Genomic DNA, 24,364 nt, shown 5'->3' with positions numbered 1-24,364 from the left:
AAATCAGTCCAGGCCCGGCCGAGCACTTACTTTTGTCATCACTAAATCATTGAGGGGCCCACAGATATCGCTTTTATCCTGAAGGTAAAAGGAATGGATAAACTTTGACTCATATGCTTGGACCAACTATTTGTTGAATCATACACAAAGGCACGTTTTATAACATCGAGTTACCAATGCATTTACGTGCAATCAATGTATAACCAACTCATATCTCTAGGTTTGACTAATATAAGATATTATCGTCTCATGATTCACTCGTGATAAAATCCATGAAGTGAATCCAAATGAGCGTGGGTTGAATCCAATACTCAGCCCTTATGAGTACTCATGAATGTTGTAGCAACTATTGCATTGTCTAAAGCACTTTAGACAAATCATACAAGCCAAATTCACGACAGTCTTGATTCATATCTACTTCCAACATATGACCGACTGTGGATGGTTTGAATAACCTGGTCATTCGGGAGAATGACCTAGTTATTCTGGAAGTCAAAACATGCAAAGTGAAATACAAAATAATACTAATCCTATATGGCCTCAACACCTTGAGCGTAAATAAAACACCTTTTATCTAAGCACCATATTGATCACTCATTATTCATGTTTCGAATAATCAACTTAATACTTGAATTTAAACAGTAGTGATGCCATGCGCCAAGCATGCATACTATGTTTCTCTAAACAATAGCTATGAAATACTCCAAGTATGCACACTATGTTTACATATGGTCATCTCTTTGTGAAATGTATATCAATTGAACATGACTTCAATGATTCTCACTTCACAATCCCAATCTTTATTGTAAATGTAAGAATACCAAGTTCTTGTCATTTACCGTAATCTATGCAATGATCATCTTGTAATGATATTCACACAAGTCACAAAGACTTGGCAACAAACATTACAAAGTATTCCAATGGAAAACAATTCCATGGATATGAAGTCTCAAATTCAAAGTACATTCCTTTGAACATCCTTCTTTGCATTAAGTTCTTTAATCTTACACATATTTAAAGAATAACCTCCACCTATGGAAACAATTCCATATTCCCATCTTGACCATTACTTTTGAACAAGAGTTGCCTCTTTCCAAAATATGTCAATACGATCCTTACTCTATACTTCCAATTGTCCATGAGTAACCAAACTTTGGAAAACCCCAAATTGTTCTCGACAATTGCTTAATCATCTTAGTCATATCCAATTCTAATCCCTTTTGCCTTCTTAACACCCTAAGCATTTGGAAAATTTAGAATGGATGAATATTATAACACATGCAATCGATCCTATATCCGAAGCATATGGGATACGATTCATGCTATAAAATTTTTATTTGCCATTTTCTCATAATTTGAACTATGAAGAGGGATGTCGTAATCATAATCGAATTTTGAGAAAGCAACATATATAGAAATTCCTTATGTTGAACCATTCCAACATAACATTCATATATATTCTTGACTAAAGTTGATTAAAATCTCAATCTAAACTTGTAGAATTGGAATGAAGTATAAATTTCTCTCCCTTAATTATAGTAAAACAACTTTTCAAAGCGAGTTGAAACTTTTGTTTTCTATAATTAACATTGCTAACTTGCAGCATAATCATCATGCTCCCACTAACATAATGATTATTATCTTACTAGCATAACACTTTATGCTCCTACTAGCTTTGACATGTACCTAGAAATCAGTCAGATTTCAGATACTAGATTGCGTTGATAAGACTTTATCAAATCATACACCTGGAGTCTAACCCTTTCCTTAGATAACTCACATATGAGTCAAAACCTTTGCCATTCTCATTAGTTAGTGTGTCGGTTAACCACACACGCTCCACTAACGATATGAGAATGCAAACTTCACACTTGCTATCCACTTAAATCTACTTAGTGAAAGAGTTTCCTCACTATCATTTCCATGAATCGGAGAGAAACCTTATGACACTTAGATTTTGATGGTGTATGTGTTCCTATCCATGTAAATTTGACATAACCATAATCACACGGCAAGGTTAATGACAAATCCAAATTCATATGGACTGAACTTGTGCAGTCTTAATTTCTTGCCACCTGGTAGCACAAGGGCCAGCCATTGCTTCCAAGTTGTTATGCAACCAGTTGAGAACTCTCAGAACTCTAATGCAAAACCAACTTTAACTGGAATAGGCTTAGAATATGTTAACACGATAGGTTACAAACCTCAAGTCGTGGTCTAGTGATTAACAAAACTCTTGATTAGTTCTTGAATCTATCTTAAGATCCTTTTAAGACTCCCACTGACCTCTTGACATATAAGATTCTCTTTGTCAAGAACCATTCCTTGACAAAAATGAATATTCAAGAGTTAGTGCAGATTCTTATCAAGTTAAACACTTCTCACAACTGGTCTTAGTTGGTCTTTGTTTTATCCAAAACATCACAACTTACCAATTTCAAATGTACAAGAGTAAGAACACATTTTACTCTAAAATTAAGAAGTGTTTTAAACATTTCTTAAGATTATGTCACTCAAGGCTTAATCTTGGAGTATGACTCTAAGATTTAATTTTGGAACGAAGTATAACTTATCTTTTGATCTAACCATTTCAACAATTCACTATTCATCTCCTTAATCAAACAAAATGAACTAAGGTGTCCTCAGAGGATCAATTGTGACATGGTTTCATAATCACTAAGATAATCATAAAACAAGATACTCAAGTACTCTCCCATCTCTTCAGATTAGAGAAACTTTTATCTTTCTGCCTTATTTGATTCTTCTTACTCATTATGTCTATCATTGAAACTTCTCCAATGATCCATAACTATACTTAAACTTGTAAGTATAACCACATTTACTAAACTTTAGTAAATCATAATGAATAATCTTATCAACTTTGTGGTGGACCTGATCAGCGCACACCCAAGTGTATCCGATCCCTTTGTCCTTCACTTGATTCACATATACATGTGAACAAGGAATTAGACTTAATTTTCCCAAATATATAAAAAAAATTCTCATGATCATACAATACAAGTTGCATGATTCTAAGTTTTTATCCAACTGAAACTTGGGCGATGAGAATCTTTCCTTATTTGGTAAATTATGACACTTCCACTAATGGAAAAACCAAATCCATTTACCCATATTGCTTATCAATGGAAAAATCTAATCAACAATTTTTCCACAAATGCTATTGTAAGGATACTTAAAATAAATAAAATCAAAACCATTTTTCTTTTATTTTAAAACTTTGCGGAAAAATTTATCCTTACAATCCATATGGAAAACTTGTTGTTATCTATTCCAAAGCAATATATCATAACTCTTAAGTAACAACTCAAAATTCTGATCACCGAACCATGCGATCGAAATCCATCTTCGCGATCAGAATCAGCATATACTTCCTTTAAGTTTCTTCACCTTTTCTTTGATTCTTAAAACATCAACATATGACCTCATCACATTATGCAATAAGAATCTCAGAATAGAAACTTAATAGAGTTAGACAATGGACTTTACCTGAAGTAGAGTCAAACCTATTGACTTTACCATCCTTAAGATGTTTCAGGTAAATTTAGCAGCTTCGCAACCAATGTCTTTCCTTTGGCAACAGAATCATATGGACTCTTTGGAAACGGTACATGGGACTATCACAAACTTAACCTTTCTCTTTACCATTTGGTCAACCGAGTTGACTATGACCGATCCCTTTCCATTGGGAAGAGAAAGTTTTTCCTGGACCTCCAATGTCACCATTTTCAATGTCCAAATAGGTTTGGAAAGTAGATCTTCCAATCCAATTTGCTTTACTAATGCTCCAAATCATTGCTGATTTAGCATCATCAAGCAAATAGGTAAGATCATTAAGGGTCTTGTCGCGACCTGTCATCAGGGAGTGACTGAAAAACCAAGTCAAGAGCCAGCTACCTCGAGACTTCGACACCCGACTCTCCCGACTTGTCAATATGTGGCTTAATCCCCAAGATCTAAGCAAATATGGACTTTGCTTGCCAATAGGGATTGAATGACTTAGAACTTATCAAGTCTTAAAACTTGTGGGATAGGGAGATTTATTGGAGGAGGTGGATGAAGTGAAGTATGATTTCTAGTCCCACAAATGCCCAACAAAGGGATTGATATTTCACCTTGATTGCCATTTGGGATATCATCTTCATTAGGAAGCTTGTTCCTAAAGATTTGGGAAGACCATAGCTGTCTAAACTAGACATCTATAATGGGAGAAATTCAAGTTAGCTGACTTAAAGTCCTTAATATAATACCCAATATGAAATATTAAGTCTAGGACTCAACAACCTATTTATAACTGGAAGAGCGATGCCGTAATCCAAATTATAAAATAGTTGAAGGTAGGTAAATGACGATTTACTAATTTCCACCATGAAAACGAAATATTTTATTATTAGGTTTTATTGGTTTTTGAATCTCCTAGATCTTTTGAGATACATTGAACTTTCAATGGCATGTTTGAATCTCGATTGTGTCCTCTCAAGTTTGTGACTGGGATGTCGAGGATCACAAACAAGGTGTGAATAACCATACAAATTGACTTGGTAACCTCAACAATATTACCTAATCGATGTACCGGTTAACTACACACGCTCCACCGATCTATAATAAATTCAAGTTACCCTTTGTCACTCTTACTAGTCCATGTTAGTGTGCCGGTTAACCACATACGCTCCACTAACGACTTGGTAAGGTACAAAGTGTAATTTTATGGGCTAGCACCTTTTCACATTTTCCTAAGTAACTAAGATTGGGAATTTATAAATGTTTAGTTACTTATGAGTTTAAATCATAACTTATGAGTTTAATGGTTCATTAAAATGAAGACTCTTCATTTTAATGTAACCCCTTATTCTTTAAAAACACTTTAAAGAAGTGTCTCTTCAACATCCATAACTCGAGGACAAGTTATGGAGTCATTAAACTATTTAATGGAAAAAACTCTTACATTTTATGTAACCTACAAAACTTTTATGAGTTTTTATGATTCATAAATATGACTTTTCACATAACTTGAAGACAAGTTACAAAAACATATTTTATGAACTTTTTTTAGACTAATATGGATTGAAAACAACTAAAACATAATTTTTTCATTATCAATCTAAACTAACTCATAAATCAAGGAAACATAAAATTCTTGAAAATTCATAACTTGAGGACAAGTTATGAACTCCATACAATTTTTCAACAAGATCACGAATTATATCACCAAACAATTTGCACACAATTCCTATGATCTAGCAAAACTCATAAGCATGATTATTCATAATCAACAATTTTCAAGAATAACATGAACACATATAAACTTGAAATTTTTATTATAGCATTGAAATTGGTTTAAAATAATCATTACCACATTCAAAACAAGTTTTATAAGCCCAAAACAGTCAAATGTAATGATTCTAGACCAATTCCAGCACCAAAACTCAAAAATATGTTGTCTGGGAGTCCAACTCGTCGAGTGCACGAACAAACTCGGCGAGTTGGATGCATTTTGCCTTGGACTCGTTGAGTCCTTTCATGGACTCGGCGAGTCGGCTGGGCAGACAGCACCAAAAGTCGATTTTTAAGCAGTTTAAGCAAGTACAACAAGAAAACAAGCCTAGTCTCTGATACCACTGTTGGGTTTTGAGCAATCTAACACTCCTAAGTGTACATGCAACCCTAAATACCTTGGATCTATTTTTTCTCTATTATACATGCAAATATCAACTTTCCAAGGTATTGTTCTATTCTAGCATACAAATCTTTGAATAACACAAGTTAGAATAACATACCTTTTGTTGGTGCTTGTCTTCATGAAGCTTGAGTGCCTAGTGCCCCAAGTGTGACAACTCAAATGGTTCACACAACACCATAAGCACTTGGAATAACTTAGAGAGAAATTAGAACACTTCAAGAATCGGTTGCCCTCCATGCATATGTAGTGGCCGATTTCTCACATCAATAAGATGCTTATATAGTTGTTACACTTAGGGTAAACCCTAATTGTCATGGCTTTCCATTTCCTTGGATCCATGGGTTCAAATACACCATGGAGCATCCAATGGGTTTGAACCCAACTTGATAATCCATGGAGCATTAACCCACTATATAAGTATGGATGATTTACATAATCAACCCATATATTTAATTAGTCTTCTTTTGATCACTTAATTAATTCTAAATCAATTATTGATCAATACTAATTAAATAACCTTATTAATATATTAGAACTTATAATATATTAATAAACCTTAAGTGTTATTTCTCTCCTTTTAGTCTATCCAAGTGCATGATGCCATGCAACCCAAATGGACCATGTCGGGTCGGGTCAAGTCTGGATTGCCCTTCAGACCCTCATCTTATGTCTGGATTGCTCCCGAGCCCACAACATACGTTTGGAATGCCCTCCTAACCCTTAGCTTATGTATGGATTGCTCTCGGGTTTGTTGGCTCCCGCACAAAGCATTATTTCCTCAACACAATCGTACTATGTCGACATATGCAACAGATAAACATATAGCCATCAAATAGATAATCATATAATCAGCAATAGACAAACAGGAAGATCTACAGATCAATATAACATAACAACATCCTATATACCAGGATACATTATACAACCTAGTGGGACGGCCTTGGTGCTTTCGACCCACGATTATAGTGAGGAAAACTCACCTCAATGTCCGAAAGATCGATGAACTGAATGTTGCTCCAAATACCGTCTCTATGAGTCACAAAAGTCCAGAAACGTGCTTAAGGTAGATAAGAAGTTTTAATTGCTGAAACCAAGCGCAAAGATGTATTCTTCTTCTTTAAAATGCCACCAAAACATACAAAAGCTCAAAGATTAGCAATCGAGGCTAGGGTTTCCTCTTGGAGGCTGAGGGAGAGTGAATGAGGTTAACGGTGGCAACCCTATCCATCATATTCCCATTAATAGGGTATCAAAACCCATATTAGAGTTTGTAATTAAACAACAGTCATGTCGTGGCGAATATATACCACGTCGTGGCGCTAACTTAGAGTCCACGAAAAACTCTACCCTTGGCCACACCATGAGACTCCATCGCCACGCCATGGCGACCAAAGATCCAATCATCCAAATTATTAAATTACTTAAAAGGAACATACCCGAAAACTTGGTGTTACAATTCTCCCTCACTTGAATCAGACTTTGTCCTCGAAGTCTTCAGCTGCAAATAACTCTGGGTATTGCTCCCGCATTTCTGCATTGGGTTCCCAAATCCACTCGAAACCCTTCCAGTGCTGCTACTGGACCTTGACCAAAGGTACCACCTTATTGCACATAGCATTTATCTTTTGGTCTCAAGTTGCTACCAACCTCTCCACACATATACCTGAATGTCATTAAATGGGATCACTTCTTAATTGTTGGCTACACATTTCTAATGTTGGGAAACATGAAAGGTATTATGAATCTGGCGATGCTCGTCAGTAAATCCAAATGATAGGCTACCTTGCCAGCTTTGGCTATCACTCAGAATATTCCAATAAGTTGGGGACCTAGTTACCCCTCTTCTTGAAGCATATAACATCCTTACAGGGTGATACCTTCAACAAAACTACATTCTTGACCTAAAAATCTAACTCGGATCACCGTCTATCGACGTAGCTCTTCTATCGGCTCTGATTTGTCTGCAATCTTTGTATAATCTGCTTAATGAGATTTGTGGCCAACCTCAGTCCTCCCCATGACTACCTCATTCCTACCCATGACCCTATGGAAAACCTCTCCCCAACACATCAGTGTACGAAAACTCCTTCCGTATAGAAGCTCGAAAGGCAGTGCACCAATACTAGAATGAGAGTTGTTGTTATAGGAAACTTAGATAGGTCAAGGTAGGAGTCCAAACTCCCACCAAAATCAATAACACAAGCCCTCAATATATCCTCAAGCATCTGAATGGTCCGCTAGTTCTGACCATCGGTCTGAGGGTGAAGTTTTTAGGGAAGGTGGTGACAGCGAAGCTATAACCATGTTTCACTTTCACAGTTTGAGGTTACATAAATGTGTGGAAATGCTGGGAAAGAGCATATTATTGGGTGACTGAATTTCATACCTTTATGAGGTATTCTAATTATTTCTGAAAAAAAATATTCTACATAACTAATAACTTTGTTCAAATTTTAATTACAAACAACAATGGCAAATGAATCTACATTGTTCGAATTTAGGCTATGAAATCATATGTGGAAATCATATGTCAAAATGTTTATAGTATGTGTAACTCAATATTTTATACATATTTTCTCATATTTGGTTGTTTATATTCAATTTTAGTTATACACATTTTCTAATTTTTGGTAGTTTGTATGCAGACTGACTAGATGGGACTTACATCTTAATTATTCATATTGGTTGGTAAATCTAATTTGATTCCACTACGGTTGGAAACTGATAGCATCTTCTTTGTTTCTTATTTATTGTTAAATTTTAGCTAATTATGTGTGCATGCATGTGAGTATGATAGTTTCAATGCTCAAATATGTCAAACCAGGAAGTTTTATCAAAGAGAGCAGGATATGGCATTCAAAAGTCAATAAAGCTACAAGTAGAAGGCATAAGTTTGTGACAAATACAGAGTAGGAAGACTATTGTAAGGAAGAAGGCCAAGGGGAAAAAGAAACAAACCTTAATTACCAGTGGTGAAGCAGTTGTGACAACGAAGGTAGTTGTTGGAAGACTTTCAAAATGATTGAGGCTGTAGGGGTACCTGGTAGCGGAAAAGGCATTACCACATCTTCATTACGATATAAATAAAAAATAGAGATTTTAGGATTTTTTGAGATAGACATCGCCATCATTGAGATGAAGAAGGTGAAAATGGATTAATACGCATTTTAGGGTTTCAGATAGAGAGAACGCATGGAAGACATGGATGAAGTTTTTAGGGAAGGTGGTGAAATGGAAGTCTTTGGAGGTTGTGGTGATGATCTGCACAACGATAAATAATTTGAAAAGGGTTGTGCTATAAGTGCCCCTTAACAAAATTTACCCCCTTAATATCAATCTAATCAATTGTCTAATCAATCATTTATTTTTGATTTGACATCATTTTTTTTGCTCTTTCCCTCTTTGTTTTATTTAATGGATCATTGACATACTATTTATTTATACCATTTAGATATAGAGTTCATAATTCTTTAAAGCTATATCTGATCGCATTTCCAAGTCAGTTTGTATCTATCCTAATTTATATAGGACAAAATTACGTAAATGGTCCTTGTGGTTGGCAAATTATAACACCGGAGGTCCTTTTCAAAGTATATGAACACCATGAGTCCTTTTGAGAAGAAATTTGCACATGAGGGGTCCTTTTGGTAAACACCGTTAACTTAGAGATGTTATTCTCTCTCAAATGCCCAATATGTGAGGGCAATTTGGTATATTTTTGAATTACTTTACGTATTCACAAGGGATTTACTTTATGGTGTGTATCCATGTTAGAATCAATAAAGGCTAGTTTGGTAATTTTCATATGAGGGATACCATTTTCTGTTAACTGCTTCTTGAGTACTGCATCTTCCTGGATTAATATTAACATAACATCATGCAAGCAACAGTTCTAGTATCATTTGTGTAAGCAAAAATATAATGTTTACATAAACTAAATTAAAATCAAATTTCACAAAAACATGATTTTTACACAAACTAAATTAAAATCTAATGTCACAAAAGCATTGTACTAAAAATATGTCTAACCAAAACACTACCCATAAGCAAAAGTCAAAAATTCTTTAACCAAAAATACCCAAAAGCAAAGTACCCATAAACACAAACATAACAAATATCACCCATCAGCCACTGCTTTGCCTCTCTTCTGCACTTCATTACCACCATCATTCATCCTTTCTCTTTCTCCACCTTGACCCTTACAACTTTTTTGATTGTGCCCTTTGCTTCCACACTTACTGCAGGTTATTGTGATGTACTTTCTGCTCAAGTTTTTCCCTGTAGTCACAACCTCACCTACAACTCTCTTTCTCTTCTTTTTTGGCCTCCCAACCTAAAAATAAAAAAGAAAAATATTAGAACCAGATAGTACCTAGTACCTGAGTATTATGTTTAAAATTTAAAGATTACCTGAATATGATGTTTAGGGGGCATTAGTATAAAAGGACATGCTGATTTGCACCACCTGCTCTTTCCATTAATAGGGTCTATTTTATGGCTATACATATCAGCCCATGTTTGAAGCCAATAAACTGGATGAACCCATGCCTCTATATCAGGTACTTTTTTCCACGATACTTGATTTTGTCCCAAATTGCACTCACAGCATGACTACAAACAATGCCTGTGAGTTCCCAATACATACAAGTACAACTTTTTTCCTTCAAATTGACCACATATTGGTCCTTCCTTGGAGTGGTCACCTGTGTCTTCTCAGCACCATTAAAAATGCACACATTTTGAGTTGCTTCTTTCTTAATACCTTCTAAAATGGTTGTAGTTGTTGGTGTTAGTGGTCCTTTAGATTTGTCAATGGATTTTTGAACAACAACTATCCTTTTCATCAAGTATTCTCTAATATATTCAAAACAAGTTATCACGGGTTTGTCTCTAGCATGAATGATTTTTGAATTAAATACCTCACACAAGTTATTTGTCAAGCTGTCTGTCTTTGCCCTTCCTATATAAGATTGTATACATTTAATACAATTTATATAAAAATAGTGCAATAATAACACGGAAAAAACAAACCACTGAAATGAACTCTACTCCAATGTGTTGTTGTAATTTTCTTCAACCAATCATGTGCCATAACATCATACTTCTTGAACAACTCCATTGCATTGTCAAAATGTGGAATTGTAGTTGTTGTTGCAATGTCCCATAAGAAGTCCTTGTACTTTGTATCCCTCCAATGCAGTCTCATATTCTCATGAATATGTCGTAAACAATATCTATGCTCAGCATTTGGGAACATATGATTGATAGCAAGTATGATACCCTAATTTAAAACAACAAACATAAATTAGATAGTTTACAAATTAGCAATAGAAATAGCAGTTATGACAATCTAAAAAGAATTTTACTTTTTGTCTATCAGAAATAAAGGTGAAGTTTGAAGATGCATTTAAATCTAGGTCATCTGCTAAACACTCTAAGAACCAACTCCATGAACTTTTAGTCTCAGCTTTAACAATACTGTAGGCTAGAGGGTAGATTCCATTGTTTGAATCTAGACCTACAGCAGACAAAACTTGACCTGGGAAAGGACCCTTTAAGAATGCACCATCAAATCCCAAAAAATCTCTCATACCTGCTTTAAAACCCAACTTCAAAGCACCCAAGCAAACATAAACTCTTCTGAAGGTTCTAGACTGTGAACTGGGATTTGGTTCACTGTACACATCTACTTTGAATGTTGTTCCAACATTAGATCTCATCAGTTCTAATCCATAATCCCTGAGTAAAGCATATTGCTTTTGAAAATCCCCAAACACTTGTTTTTGAGCGATTTGTTTAGCCCTAGAATCTTTCATCCTTGAAAACCCCACTTCGTATTTTTTTTTTTGCAGCTCTTCATGTAAGGCACTAACAGGAATAGTAGGGTTCCTCTCCACTTGTCCAATGAGATTTTTAGCCATGAAATTTGTTGTGCAAGCTTTGATTTCTCTAGTATGAACACGGTTGTGATCTGTATACTTTTCACCATCCATTCCTCTTCACTATTTCTCCTTGAAACAAACAATAACCAAGGGCAAGTGGAAGAAGTAGACTGAACAACTTTTTTTTTTTGCTTCTAATCTTGCTTTTTATCCATGGCCCACATTGACTAAAGTCTGGAACAACACCGTTGCATTTTACCCTTATTCTTGTTTTGTCATTTTTTTTCAAAATAAAGGGACCTCTTAGTATGTATTGAATGAAGTTTCACCAACTGCTTCACATCCTCTTTATTCTTAAATCTTTGACCAAGTCTGAATGTTGGTTGATGAACTTCCTCTAGTGAACAAAGAATTGGCTTTGCAAGATTTTTCAACATTTCCTTCCTCTTGTCCCCTGCAACTATCCCAGAATCAAGAACTTGGGTATCAATGACATTCAGTTCATCTTCACCATTGTCAAATGAATCAAGAATTGGAATGGTACTTGGATCTCTGTCAACTTCTTGGTCAAAAACACTAATAAAGTCTGTCATGTCAACCTCTGGTTCATTTAAGATGTTGTTCTCATCATATAGTAAATCACTACTCTCTTCATTGTTTGTGTTACTACCATCTATAATCCCATCTTCACTCTTATCATCCATACTGAACAAATCATCATCATCTAAATTTGTTTCCCAAAAATTAAGGCCTTCAAATGAATCTAATTTAGTATCATCTTCCAATAGGTGACCTTCATTTGCATCATAAAAATATGGAATAGGTTCATTAAGTGTTGATTGCCCATGTTCTATGTAAATGTGAAGGACTTTATTTTCCTTAACATATTTACTCATGTTATTAACATCTCCATCAGTAACCAGAGGCATTAACCCAAAATCCAATTCAGTACCTGGTGTATGAAAATGAAGGTAGATTGGCTCACCATTCTTATATCCAAGTTCCCTAACCATGTCGGCTAGCTCGTGAATAGAAAACAAATCCATATCAACGAAATCGTAATAATCAACTATTCCATCAATATATCTTATTCCTCTGTTCTTCGTAAAAGCCCCACTGTGATGGATTTTGAAGGAACAAAAATTTTCTACTGATCCTGATAAAAATCAGAACTTTATTGTTACCTTGGAGGGGAAAAAACTAACTATAACATTTTTTAAGATAAACTTTGTATTTTGATGATAAAACTTACCATATTCTTCGTGCAAGTTTGGTTTAGGGGCAAAACGTGAACGAAGATTCCATATACTAAAAACCATTATGCATGAACTTCAACAATAACGAAGATGAAGGAGATATTGCTCGTGATTATGGTTGTTTGCAATTTCTTCAATCGTAAGGAGAAAAGGGTTTTTGGGCTAGTGATTGATGAACTAACGTAGGGTTATGAGCATGAAAAGCAATAGTGTGGCAAAGATGAAAAATACCGAATTGCCCTCACATAGTGAGCATGTGAGAGAGAGTAACGTCTCTAAGTTAACGGTGTTTACCAAAAGGACCCCTCATGTGCAAATTTCTTCTCAAAAGGACCCATGGTGCTCACAAACTTTGAAAAGGACCTCCGGTGTTATAATTTGTCAACCACAGGGACCATTTACGTAATTTTATCTTTATATAGGGAAGACCGGAAGAGGTATTAAAATACCTTGCACACTAAAGCTTTATTTCCTTATTTATTGCGAAAGTTATAACTATTATTTTGACATGACTAATCCATGGGTTATTAAAACTAACACCTTAGTTATATTTTTGAAAATGACTATTTTTTCCTTACTCCACCCACACTTAGGCTCTTAAAAATAACACCGGGTATTACTAACCCATCGAATGAGTTTTTTTATCACATGGTCGCGTCAAAGAACAAATATACAATGAATATCATCTAATGGTTTATGGACAAAATAGTGATGCAAAATAAGAAGATAATGACTATCAAGTTCATAGCCATTTTCAACGGTTAAAGTTGTTGATTTTGTTGATTTTATTTAAGTCGCCAAAGGAAGGATGTTTGGATAGCTATTATGATTCAAAGTAGTTAAATTTATTCTACAATCAAGAATTCTAGAAGTTTGATTGTTTGGATAGTTTATTTTCTTTTTCTAATGGTATAATTTTAATCATTTGAACTAATCGTCTTTACAAACTATTTTATGAAAAAAAATCATTCGCACTCGTCGCTTAGCGCGGGTAAACGGTATATATATATATATATATATATATATATATATATATATATATATATATATATATATATATATATATATATATATATATATATATATTTTGACAACCCAATGCCTATTTTTAGGTCCAGTTCCCAGATAGGTTTGCCCATTTCTCGGCCCATTGACATCACTTAACGTCGTTTTTTCTCTACTTTTCAGTCAATTTCAATTTTTAATGTCATCTAAAATTGTGGTTATTTAACTTATTTTAAAGATTTCTCGAATTTCTAATTATTTCTTAAAATATTTAATGTTCTAAACTCTATTCCCTCGCTAATCCATTTCAAATCAAGGGTTCGTAACTTCGGTTACGTGAACTGTTTGCTGGAGAAAAGCAACAAAAAAACAGTCGATCGAGAATTGGCTCATTAGGTATCTTCTCCTCTGTACTCCTATTCGTCGAAATTTGGATTTCCAAATCCTCGAACGGATTCATAAATTATACAAAGTTTTCATAAATCAAGTATTAACTTGAGTTGTATATGTGCTCTTTATTTGTTTCCAGAGTAAAAATACCCATCTTTGACGATGATTTCAACCTACACTGTAGTCGTGTTAAAGATATCCAATCGTTCCGTAAGATTTGTTACAATTGCTACTTATTTTTGTGGATTGTTAACGGATGAATGTCGATTGTTTAGTTGATTCTGTTTGTAAATAAATAATGCTAACATTTTTACATTTTACACAAGCATGAGATTGAAATTACACAGTTTAGTAAGTAGATTCATTTAAAATTGGTATTTCTAGTTATCTATTTTCATCTCTATCTTTTCTTCCATCATATCCTAGCGACTTACCTGATTATCAAATTTATCCAATACAATTTAGGAGAAGTGGTTTGCATTTTGCAGCATAATATATAGTGTAGTGTCAAAATATCAAATACATATAACAATGACCTTATAATAAGATTCATAAACATTTTTATTACATAGTGGTTCTAACCCATAATGCAGTTTAGATCCACCAGGATACACTCAAGTAATAACAATCACACACTTCTGACTTCACACATTACAATCTTATCATAGTAGAAGACAAAAACAACATTCACATACCGCTGTTTATTCACTTCGTAATACTTACTGGCATCCGAGTAGAGTGTGCCAGTTTAGTTGATGCGAATATCAGTTCTTCAATAGGGTTCAAGAAGGCCAGTTTGATCGTGGCAACAAAGGAAAGCAGTGTATTTCTCCATCAATCGATGACACTCAGGGCAACGCATGCCTTCAGGGATTCTACCTGCTGTAATAGGAAACTCGAATTGACAGCAGTAACCCGCTGCAACATAAAGCTTGTCATGATAGTCTCTAAATGACAAATCAAAACCCCTTGTAGGGACATGTTCCTTCCATAGATCAAAGCCAGTAAGGGTCTCCAACATGGTGGATCCATGTCCATTAGTTAGAATCTGTGATCCTCTACACAGCAAAGCCCATGATCCATCCTTATCATAGCTCAGTAGTTTCTTGATCTGTAGCATTATAAGGTCTTGATCATCATCCCTCTTAAGTTGAATCTTGGAGAACAACATGCTCTCAATTCGTGCCCAGAAGAACCAAATCAGAATGGTATCTTGCCAGGTGTAACTAAGTTTTTCCACATTGATGGCGGCAATCGCCCTACGAACATTTTCCCTTTTCTTGCTTTTTCCAACATACGCCATTTCTAACGGGATGCGTGCAGCTGTTGCCATGGCTCTTGCATTGCTTGTGAATTTGCGAATCCACTCAATATCGTCCCCTCCATACAAAAAGATGTATTTGTCATCTCTTATCTAAAACACAAAATACAAGTCAATATTTAGTATGTATTTAAGAATATAACAAGAAGCAGACTCACCCAGTTAAGAATGGTGGGGTCCATGCCACTGACTAGCAACTCAAGCCTCCAAGTTTCTTCCCTCCACAAGGCTTCCTCTCTAGCACTTGTGAAAGGGAATGCATTGCTTCCCCAAATCCACATCATATGAATTGCATTGGGGCTCAACTCCCTTCCGTGTAGGTCCAACACTACGAGTATAGGCTTGCTCCTAAAGTGCCACCTGTCACCAATTGACCTTTTGACTGCCCTATCAATGATGGAAGGGTGGTACACTGAGAACCATGGCATTCTGTTCTTCATCTCTTCAAACTTTTTGTTCATTGCTTCAGTGTACTCTATCCAGGGGTCCACAATAGGCATCCATAGGACCTCATACAGAGCATCCCCTCTTTTTCCTTGAATTCGTGACTCGCTGTAAATTTGCTCAAGAATGGACAGCTCATCGCTAGACATGTCTAGCCCTGATATCAGCAACAACACATTCCTTTTCCTAAGAACTTCTAGGCTGACCTGTAATTATGTAAATTAGAATTTGCGTTTAAATATAAGTCAATATATGTAAATATAGTATAAATCATTGTTCAAACCCTTTTCTTAGTCGCGCCATCGAAAAGTGGCAGATTGTCATCTCTTGGACTAATTAAGATCTTGAGGATTTTCATGTTGTCGATATGGACTGTCTCAAATAGCTGATTGAATGAGTTCCTGAAATCCATCTCCCTCCTCTCTCCTACATTATCCATACAGGAATATAGTTGCCTTAGGTGATGTTTTTTTTTTTTTTTTCCTCTTTATGCATTGTATGTGTAAAGTGGTAAATGGATAAATATGTTTTAAAAAGAAATTAAAAAAAAAGAGTTTGGTTAAAGGGTAACAGCTTAAACAATGAGGTCTTAATGGATAAGCATGCCCTCCACTACCATAACCCATTAAGCTAATCTGTTTATATTAAGTCAAAAAGAAACAACATCTTCGTCTATATATTAATAACCAATGAACCATGTTGCGATTATTTGTATAAAGCATCAACAACATACCTACAACACGGTGGCAATTTTCGAGTTGTTTCTTGAAAAACTCATCTAATTGATTAATCCTAAGGATTAAGGTGGAGAGTTCCCATGGCTGCAACTCCAAGGATGATTTCCCATACCTGAAGTCAACAAACCTCATTAGTCAATACACATTCTCATTTCATATAAGATTTTAAGCAGTGTATCAAAGTATTATTTAGTATTTACTCATGTCCATTGCTAGTGATGCTTGTAATCAGTGTAGCACAGGCAACAATCCCTCTAAAACTCCAGTAAACAGCGGTGGGTATAATATTCAAAGCTTTAGCCATGGTTGGCACATCAGGAGTAACATACATAGATGGAAGCTCGTTAAACTGCATGATGCATCGAGTTAATTCAAGGACAGAGCGAATGAGTTTATTTAGGATGTCAAATCGAGGTTTCAAAGAGGCTGAATTCTCCATCATCATTGGAACTTGTCTTAGAATAGCCATGGAACTTCCAAGTTGGTTTGATGAATGGATTTGACCTAGAAGGCAGAAATCCCCATGGTTGAGAGCAAAAGCTGCAAGTGTCAACACCAGTTTTGCATCCCAGTGGAAGTTTCCTACCATGTGCAATAGGGCGAGAGCGGTTGTGTGTCCATCCCCGACACTTAAGCACCTCAAGGACATCTGAAATATTTACAAAAATTAGTTTCTTATTTTTTATTTTTTATTTTTTTTATCACATTTTGGTTTGTTAGGATGGGAATAGTAATATACCTCGGAAGCAAGTTTTTCGATTACATGTGACAATGAGTTAAGCATCACAACAGTGTTCATTTCGTGGGGTTTGCTGCCCAGTTTGCTCTCGACCTTTCCCACATCTGTATGCTCAGCCTACACCAAATTCAAGAACAACGGGGCGTGTTTTTTATAATGTAATGGAATGAATAACATAATTAAATGGATAATGTTTGGTTGGTTTGAAGGATTATAATGAAACATTCAAATATGTTTTTTGTTATGTATAGTTAGAAAACTAAGTAAAATTAAACTGATAAATATAGAAAAAGGGTTGCTTCATAAAACAAACTGTAACCAAATTAAAGATATATCGTTAAATAAATTACATTTAAATGTATTTCATATCATTTAATATATATATATATATATATATATATATATATATATATATATATATATATAATTTATCATCTAAATTTTTTGACAAATAAATAAATAGCATGAAATTTAAGAGAAAAAAACATCTACTTATTCTTGGAGAATAAGAAAAATCTAATTGAAGTTTTGAAAATTTTGGAAAACATTAGTTTAATTGAAAGATTATATAAATAAAAGAAATTTACAATTATAATATATCATTCCATTCCATCAATGAATGAAAAAGAAAAACCTCATAAGGAATGAGTTTCCATGAGGAATGTTCAGTTCTATTCTTCTTCGATTACTGCATACCTAACACGTGTTAGTAATAAAAGTCTTATTAATAGATAAAAAGTGAACATATTGATAAACAAAAATGTTAATACCAATGAAGTGGAATCGACATTAATGGTGGCATATCGGATTATATCTTCCACGATGTCGAGAAGTGGTTTGACATCAACATCATTGCCATCAGGGAGATGAGTATCAACCACTTGCTTCGTGATCACATTGTCATCCAAAGCACTAAAAATGTAGTTGTTTTTACTTCTGTTTTGTTGATGCATCAGTGGATTGTGTACAGATGTCGCCATCTGGTTGGGCAACCGGGTGGTATGCATTGTGTTTGCCATTGGATTCACCATTGGGTTCATCATAGGATTTGCCATTGAGTTCATCATGGGCTTGTCTCTGAGACCCATTAAGTGCTGCAATGGTTTGCTTGAGAGATCCAGTAGCTGTTGAGCCACTAGATGTGGCTGTTGCTGCTGCATTGGGTTCATTGATGAAGTAGCTAGTCCCTGTTAATGGATTGGTGCTCGTTAAGGGGTTGGTGGGTGTTAAGATGATGGTGATTTGTCGGTGTAAGTGGACAGCTATCGGTCCATTTTGATGGAAGAAAGGTGAGGAGGGGCTATTGGTAGTTTGGTTTTGAGGGTAACCTTGATTGGGTTTAAATACATGTTAGAAAATGGAATAAAGGTAGTCCAGGTATATAGCTGAATCAACTTCCTTGCTTTACATTGGAGTCAAAAAAAAAAAAAAAAACTTAATGTTAAGCTCAAGATTTGTCTCTTTACACTTTTAACATTTGGAGCCTAGGAATCTAAAAACCACAAAGTTTCAAACAACGTGTTTCTTGCGTGTGTACTATTTTGGAAAAAATTGTGCTTTTTAAAATAAGAAATTTTTTATATATACTCTTATTAAACGTCTAAATATCATATTTGTATGATCTAAACTCTAGATATCATATTTTCCTTTCTTAATGTTTTAAAATATGAGATTTGCCCAAATCTATTTTTTAAACAGTTTTTATTATTTGATAATCCTTTTTAATATTTTAAAATCATTAAAAATAAAATAATAATAATAAACAAATGAACCATAATACTCCTGCCTTCTAAATCACAGTGATAATCTTTAACCCTTAGCACGATCATTTCTTTTTTCTGACTTCTCGCCAATTAATTTTTGCAATCAGATTATATGCGGAACCATGGTAACAATACTCTTTAAATTAAATGATTTTGAATAAGATTAAAGGCACGCCTCCCATTTTCAGACAACTTATTAAAGCCGAAAAACTCGCTTTTCTTGATAAAGACGACGGAGTTGCATCCCTACAAATCATCAGAAAAGGTGGGTGTGGAGAAGCATACAAGTACGAATTGGTAGAAAGCAAAGTCAACACAATGAGTTTTTTAGTGGACATCTAAGATGAGTTTGGTGGAATGGATGAGAAATGTGATGACTTCGGAGGATCCAAAACAAGCGGTTGATCAGAAGCTTTTGGGGAATGGTTAAAAGGAACAGATGCTTCTTGTTCTTAAGATTGCTTGCTTGATGTTGGCTCAGATTAATCATTAAGTATCCAATGTGGAAATTAGCATAAACATGTGTTTAGGTTTTATATCAAGTGTTTATATATAGTTGTTTCATGTACCAAAGTCTAATAGGATGAGGATGACGACCAGGGACTGAGATGGCAGAGAGGCTGATGTTTTTGGAGAAGGCTCAATTCTAAAACCACGTGTGTTGAAGATGATTCTTAAACCCATGTTCCATTCTATTTCCTCCCAACCAAACACAAACACATGACGTGACATATTCCAAATTCTTCAAATTTCAATTACTTTGACAGAATCCACTTTCTTCCAAAACAATATGTGAACCAAACTCCCCCATGAAACTTTTAGGAACTATGTAGCTTATCAATGCCAGTCTACCAAACTATTATTCGTAGCACATATACTCAAACAACAAAAGCAATTTTGGTTAATCCAACCACAACTCATTGCCTAAAAACTGAAATCTATCATCTCTAGCATCCAGAAAATGGAATTAACTTATAGAATGCATATTTTAAGGGCGCCAGAGATGCAGAACAAAAACACATATAGCACAACAAGATCCAGCAAGATAGTATCAGTAGGCATAGTTTGGCTATACTTGGAATCGAGGGCTCATCAAACATGATAGACGACAGTAAGTTCAATTCATATCAAATTACTCCTGAAACCTCCAAAATTCAAAACACAAAGATACCATTTAACTGATATTGATGTTTGAACTCACAACCTAAGGCTAAGGGTTGTAGAGATACCATTAGATCAAAGACCACGTGATTGATACAAATCTGAATTATTAAGCACTTTCAATTCGATAAATGAAATAAAATTAGGTCATGAAAATTGGTATTTCCGGAAAGTGAAATCAAAAGAGGGGATGTTACAGAAATTAAGGTAGATTCTTCTCTTGAATCAATAAGAAAACCAGCAAAAAACAATAACCTGGCATCCTCACCAGATTGAAGAAAATGAAACTATGTTTTCCTCCGCAGACGCTTCCTCAGCTTCTTCAATTTGTGCTTGTTCATCTTCTTCTTTCTCTTCTTCTTCACACTATCAGCCCAAATCCCTCGTTCATCATTGCCCGAAACAATGTCTTCTTCAGGTACAACATGTTGAATAAACCCAAGTTGAGAAATTGGATTCAAAAAACTCTCAAACGCAAAAGTCGGGTAGAAAGCTGAAAGATTAGGAGGATTAGGGTTTGATTCATCAGTAGTTTTGGGTAGGCCATTGAAGAAGGGGATCGGAGCGACGGTTGGTCCGGGTTTGGGATCGAGTAAATGGGACGACGGGGAGAGAATTCGTCTGTTTAGATTGGTAATCAGGCTTGTACTGGATTGCTTTTATCTAAAAAGCTTTTGAAGAAAGGAAGCCATTGATGACTGATGACAGGTAGAAGATGAAAACATAAGAAGTTTACAATGAAAAATACCCCCAAAAAAAATAAAAAATAAAAAATAAAAAATTCTGCCCCCATGCAGGATCGAACTACAGACCTCCAGTTTACAAGACTGGCGCTCTACCACTGAGCTATAGGGGCTTTTATTATTGTAAGCCACCAACCGCTTTTTTGTTTTCTACAACTGATTTATAAAGATATCCATTCAAAGTACCGATTTCTGTTTATTAAATTAAACAAAATGAGTGAAGGTCTGAGATAAACTACTAAGAAAAACGGAGTATCCAAGTCAATAAAATTGGTTATCCAATATATGACGGTGATACCATCACAAAGGACTTGTTAAAGAGTATGAGATATTTGAGCTCAAAATCAATTTTCAATAAACAAAAATAAGCATCATGTGAATATAACAGTTAAGAAAGATGCACAACGATTTTGTTAATGGAAGGTACTCGACCTTCACCAATAAGTCAATAATGCATCGGATCTTATCTATAGTATACAAGAAAAACCACATATCAATTAACATTTTTTCTATGATGGATTTGAGGTTAGGTTATTATAATATGCAAGGATCTCACAACTATAAATTTTACTTCTTCACTGAAAATCGTTTGATTAGAAATCAATTATGATTTTGCATCCATTAATTTCAACAACGTTGTTATATCAACACCTAATATTTATCCAAACTAGGAATCAAATATTGAAGTTAATCCAAGTATAGATATAATTTGCTAAATCAATTTCCATGAGCACGAGAACAAAAAAGTGTTACTAAATTGATTAAGTCTTCAGTCTTCACACGTTAGTTTTCTAAACTTTTTCAATTCAATTCAAACAGTTATCAGTGGCCAAGTTCATACGGATAACAAAATCAATACAATTATACCTTAAACATGTAGGATTAAAAATACATAAAAACACTTATAAAAGGGAAAAGAATGTTGAAATCGATATTGATGTGGTGTCATTGGTAGTTGACCAGAAGAAAAATAGGAGAAAAGGGGGATTGATGACAGTAGGAGTAATCTAAGGTTCAGAAGGTTGTTGAGTGATCATAAAGTAGCAGGAAATTGAGAGATAATGGTGTTTCTCAATGAGATTTTGGTGGGCGACAAAATCTACCACAACAAATAAAGGAGGTCAGGGTCATCATTGTTTTCAACATGAAGAAAAAAAAAATAAAGGTGAGAATATGAGATAGATCAAGAGGTGAGAGAAGGTAAAGCATATCTAAATAATCAACTGTCAACGAGATATTTGTTGTTCTGCAACACACGTTGCTGGAACATGGAATCAACTCTCCTTATTTCCTTATTTACATAAGGATTGCGAAGAATTTGAATATGGTAGTTAAACAAGATTCCTCCTTATTTCCTTATTTATATAAGGATCACGAATCCTTACATGCAATTAATTAAGCATCTTGTCGAACCTCATGTAACATAACCTTATTTAATATTCTAAACTCTATTCCCTCGCTGATCTATTTCAAATCAAGGTTTCGTAACTTTGTTTGTGTGAACTGTTTGTCGGAGAAAAGCAACAAAATGAAAGATACGGGAAAAATGAGGGTATACCTACGGTCTTATAATAGAAGGTTTGCCGGAGAAAAAAAATGAAAGATGTAAGAAAATGACATGACCTTGATGTGGTATAAAAAAATGAAATGTGAAAAGGCTTATAATAGAAGGTTTCTAACTTGCTCCTTTTAGCCCTTCGTCATAATTATATTTATTTTTAGGTCCAAAAATTATTATTTATTAGTTGCTCTCTTTAAATTTTAAAATATTTTCATTCTAGATTTATAAAATAATAAAATACAAACTATAATATATTAACGAGAAATTGGGGCTTACATGTTCTAAACTCCATCCCCGGCAACGGCGCCAAAACTTGGTTGGGATGTCAAACCCACCAAGAAAATTACACCCTTTGATTGCTAAATAAACGTGATATAATGGTAAAAAGGGGTATCGATCCTCGGGAAATGGTTTCAATCACCAATGTAATTCAATAAAACTAGTGAAATTAAACTAACTAACTACAATTAAACTAAAAGGGGGGTGTTTGATTTTACTTGAAAACTAAAATAATTGAATAACTAAAAACCTTGCAATTAAGCAAGTTGATGAGATGCTCAAAGATTGGGAATAATTGGTTAACTAAGGCAATTCAATACAATGAACATTTGTGTGTTTATCATTAGGATCTAATACAAAGCTTATCCTTCATCCCAAATTGGTTATAACAATCATGAAGCATGATATGCTAAGATTCCTCATAGGTAGTATGGAGGTTGGGGAAGCCCACAACACACCTTCTTAATTAAGATCAAGGGTCAATTGAAGCAATTAATCCCAAGAAATCAATTAGCCTTAAGAATGAAGGAATCCCCAATTCCTAGAGGATGTTAAATGCTTACAAATCTATAAAGGAGATATGATTCATAAGCTAGAGATGATTTCTACCATCATAAAGCCTTTGTTCTAGATAAATTCAATGATCCAATGCAAAATCAATGAAATAAATCAACCATTGCTCAATCAAATACTAAGCTCATGATCAAAGCATCAAATAAGCATAAGAATTGCAAACTAGAATCATAAACATGGAATAAATTGATAATCAACATAAATCCTTCAAAACTCACAAAAATTCATTGGTTTTCAGCCAAAGTCAACCAAATAAGAGTATTAACCACTCATGGCAACATAGTAACAAGAACAATAATCTAATTGCATAAAGAAACTACCTAAGATTTGGAAAGATGAAAGGAAATGATATCTAGCTCCCAAAATCGCCTCTTGCAGGTCTCCAATGGTGGAAAATCGTGAATGAGCTTCTGGATCTGATCTCCAAAGGTTATGGCAAGCCAAATGACCAAAATGCCCAACCTGGGCAGTTGCGCGGGTACCCGCGTGACGAAAATTCCACCCGCGCAAATGTTGTTGTAATGCTATTGGTCCACCAAACCACTCCACCCTTCTTCCACTACCAAAGATTCTTTTGGTCCCCCTCCTTGTCCATGTAATTTGAAATGCACCAATCATCATTTAGCCACCAAATGGATGCTCCAAGCCTAAAATTTGAATTTTATGATCCATCTTCACAAGCCCAAATAATCTAAACCAATAACTTTCAAAGCCCAATTCTTCCTCTTTGATTCCGCCAAGCCCAATAATGCCCCAGGAGCCCACTAAGCTCGTCTCCAATCAACCCGCAACCGCAACAAGCACCGAAAAAC

General features: G+C 34.8%; 2 protein-coding genes and 1 non-coding gene across 3 annotated transcripts; all 3 read right to left on the bottom strand.

Annotated features, from left to right (window-relative positions):
• Positions 1-9,815: 9,815 nt before the first annotated feature.
• On the bottom strand, positions 9,816-11,691 carry LOC145030278 (uncharacterized). The gene is made up of 5 exons (XM_078978670.1): positions 11,065-11,691; positions 10,730-10,979; positions 10,402-10,658; positions 10,109-10,309; positions 9,816-10,031 (listed from the first exon to the last, which is right to left on the bottom strand). Exons 1-5 carry the CDS (start codon positions 11,689-11,691, stop codon positions 9,816-9,818), a joined length of 1,551 nt encoding a protein of 516 aa, XP_078834796.1.
• A 3,060-nt stretch (positions 11,692-14,751) lies between these two features.
• On the bottom strand, positions 14,752-18,868 carry LOC145032261 (protein SIEVE ELEMENT OCCLUSION B-like). Its single transcript, XM_078981013.1, has 7 exons — positions 18,243-18,868; positions 17,473-17,589; positions 16,934-17,382; positions 16,730-16,845; positions 16,280-16,422; positions 15,711-16,202; positions 14,752-15,645 (listed from the first exon to the last, which is right to left on the bottom strand). The coding sequence occupies exons 1-7, from the start codon at positions 18,639-18,641 to the stop codon at positions 15,004-15,006; spliced, it is 2,358 nt and encodes a 785-aa protein (XP_078837139.1). The 5' UTR covers positions 18,642-18,868; the 3' UTR covers positions 14,752-15,003.
• A 2,312-nt stretch (positions 18,869-21,180) lies between these two features.
• Positions 21,181-21,252, bottom strand: TRNAT-UGU (transfer RNA threonine (anticodon UGU)). Its single transcript has one exon. It is a non-coding gene; the product is annotated as a tRNA-Thr (tRNA).
• Positions 21,253-24,364: the final 3,112 nt, after the last annotated feature.

This window comes from Lactuca saligna, chromosome 2 (genome assembly GCF_052625555.1).
Source record: "Lactuca saligna cultivar CGN05327 chromosome 2, ASM5262555v1, whole genome shotgun sequence".
Taxonomy (NCBI): domain Eukaryota; kingdom Viridiplantae; phylum Streptophyta; class Magnoliopsida; order Asterales; family Asteraceae; genus Lactuca; species Lactuca saligna.
The sequence above is the reverse complement of the archived record's forward strand: the minus strand, read 5'-3'. Positions and strand labels throughout refer to the sequence as shown.

Excerpts from the sequence above, each read along its gene's own strand:
- LOC145030278 (XM_078978670.1), bottom strand. The coding sequence starts at position 11,691 with ATGGATGGTGAAAAGTATACAGATCACAACCGTGTTCATACTAGAGAA. Across the intron at positions 10,659-10,729 it reads GAGTAGAGTTCATTTCAGTG|GAAGGGCAAAGACAGACAGC; the intron begins GTTTGTTTTTTC and ends AATCTTATATAG. Across the intron at positions 10,032-10,108 it reads CCCCTAAACATCATATTCAG|GTTGGGAGGCCAAAAAAGAA; the intron begins GTAATCTTTAAA and ends TTTTATTTTTAG.
- LOC145032261 (XM_078981013.1), bottom strand. The coding sequence starts at position 18,641 with ATGAACCCAATGCAGCAGCAACAGCCACATCTAGTGGCTCAACAGCTA. Across the intron at positions 17,383-17,472 it reads TCGAAAAACTTGCTTCCGAG|ATGTCCTTGAGGTGCTTAAG; the intron begins GTATATTACTAT and ends TAAATATTTCAG. Across the intron at positions 15,646-15,710 it reads ACCCCACCATTCTTAACTGG|ATAAGAGATGACAAATACAT; the intron begins GTGAGTCTGCTT and ends TTTGTGTTTTAG.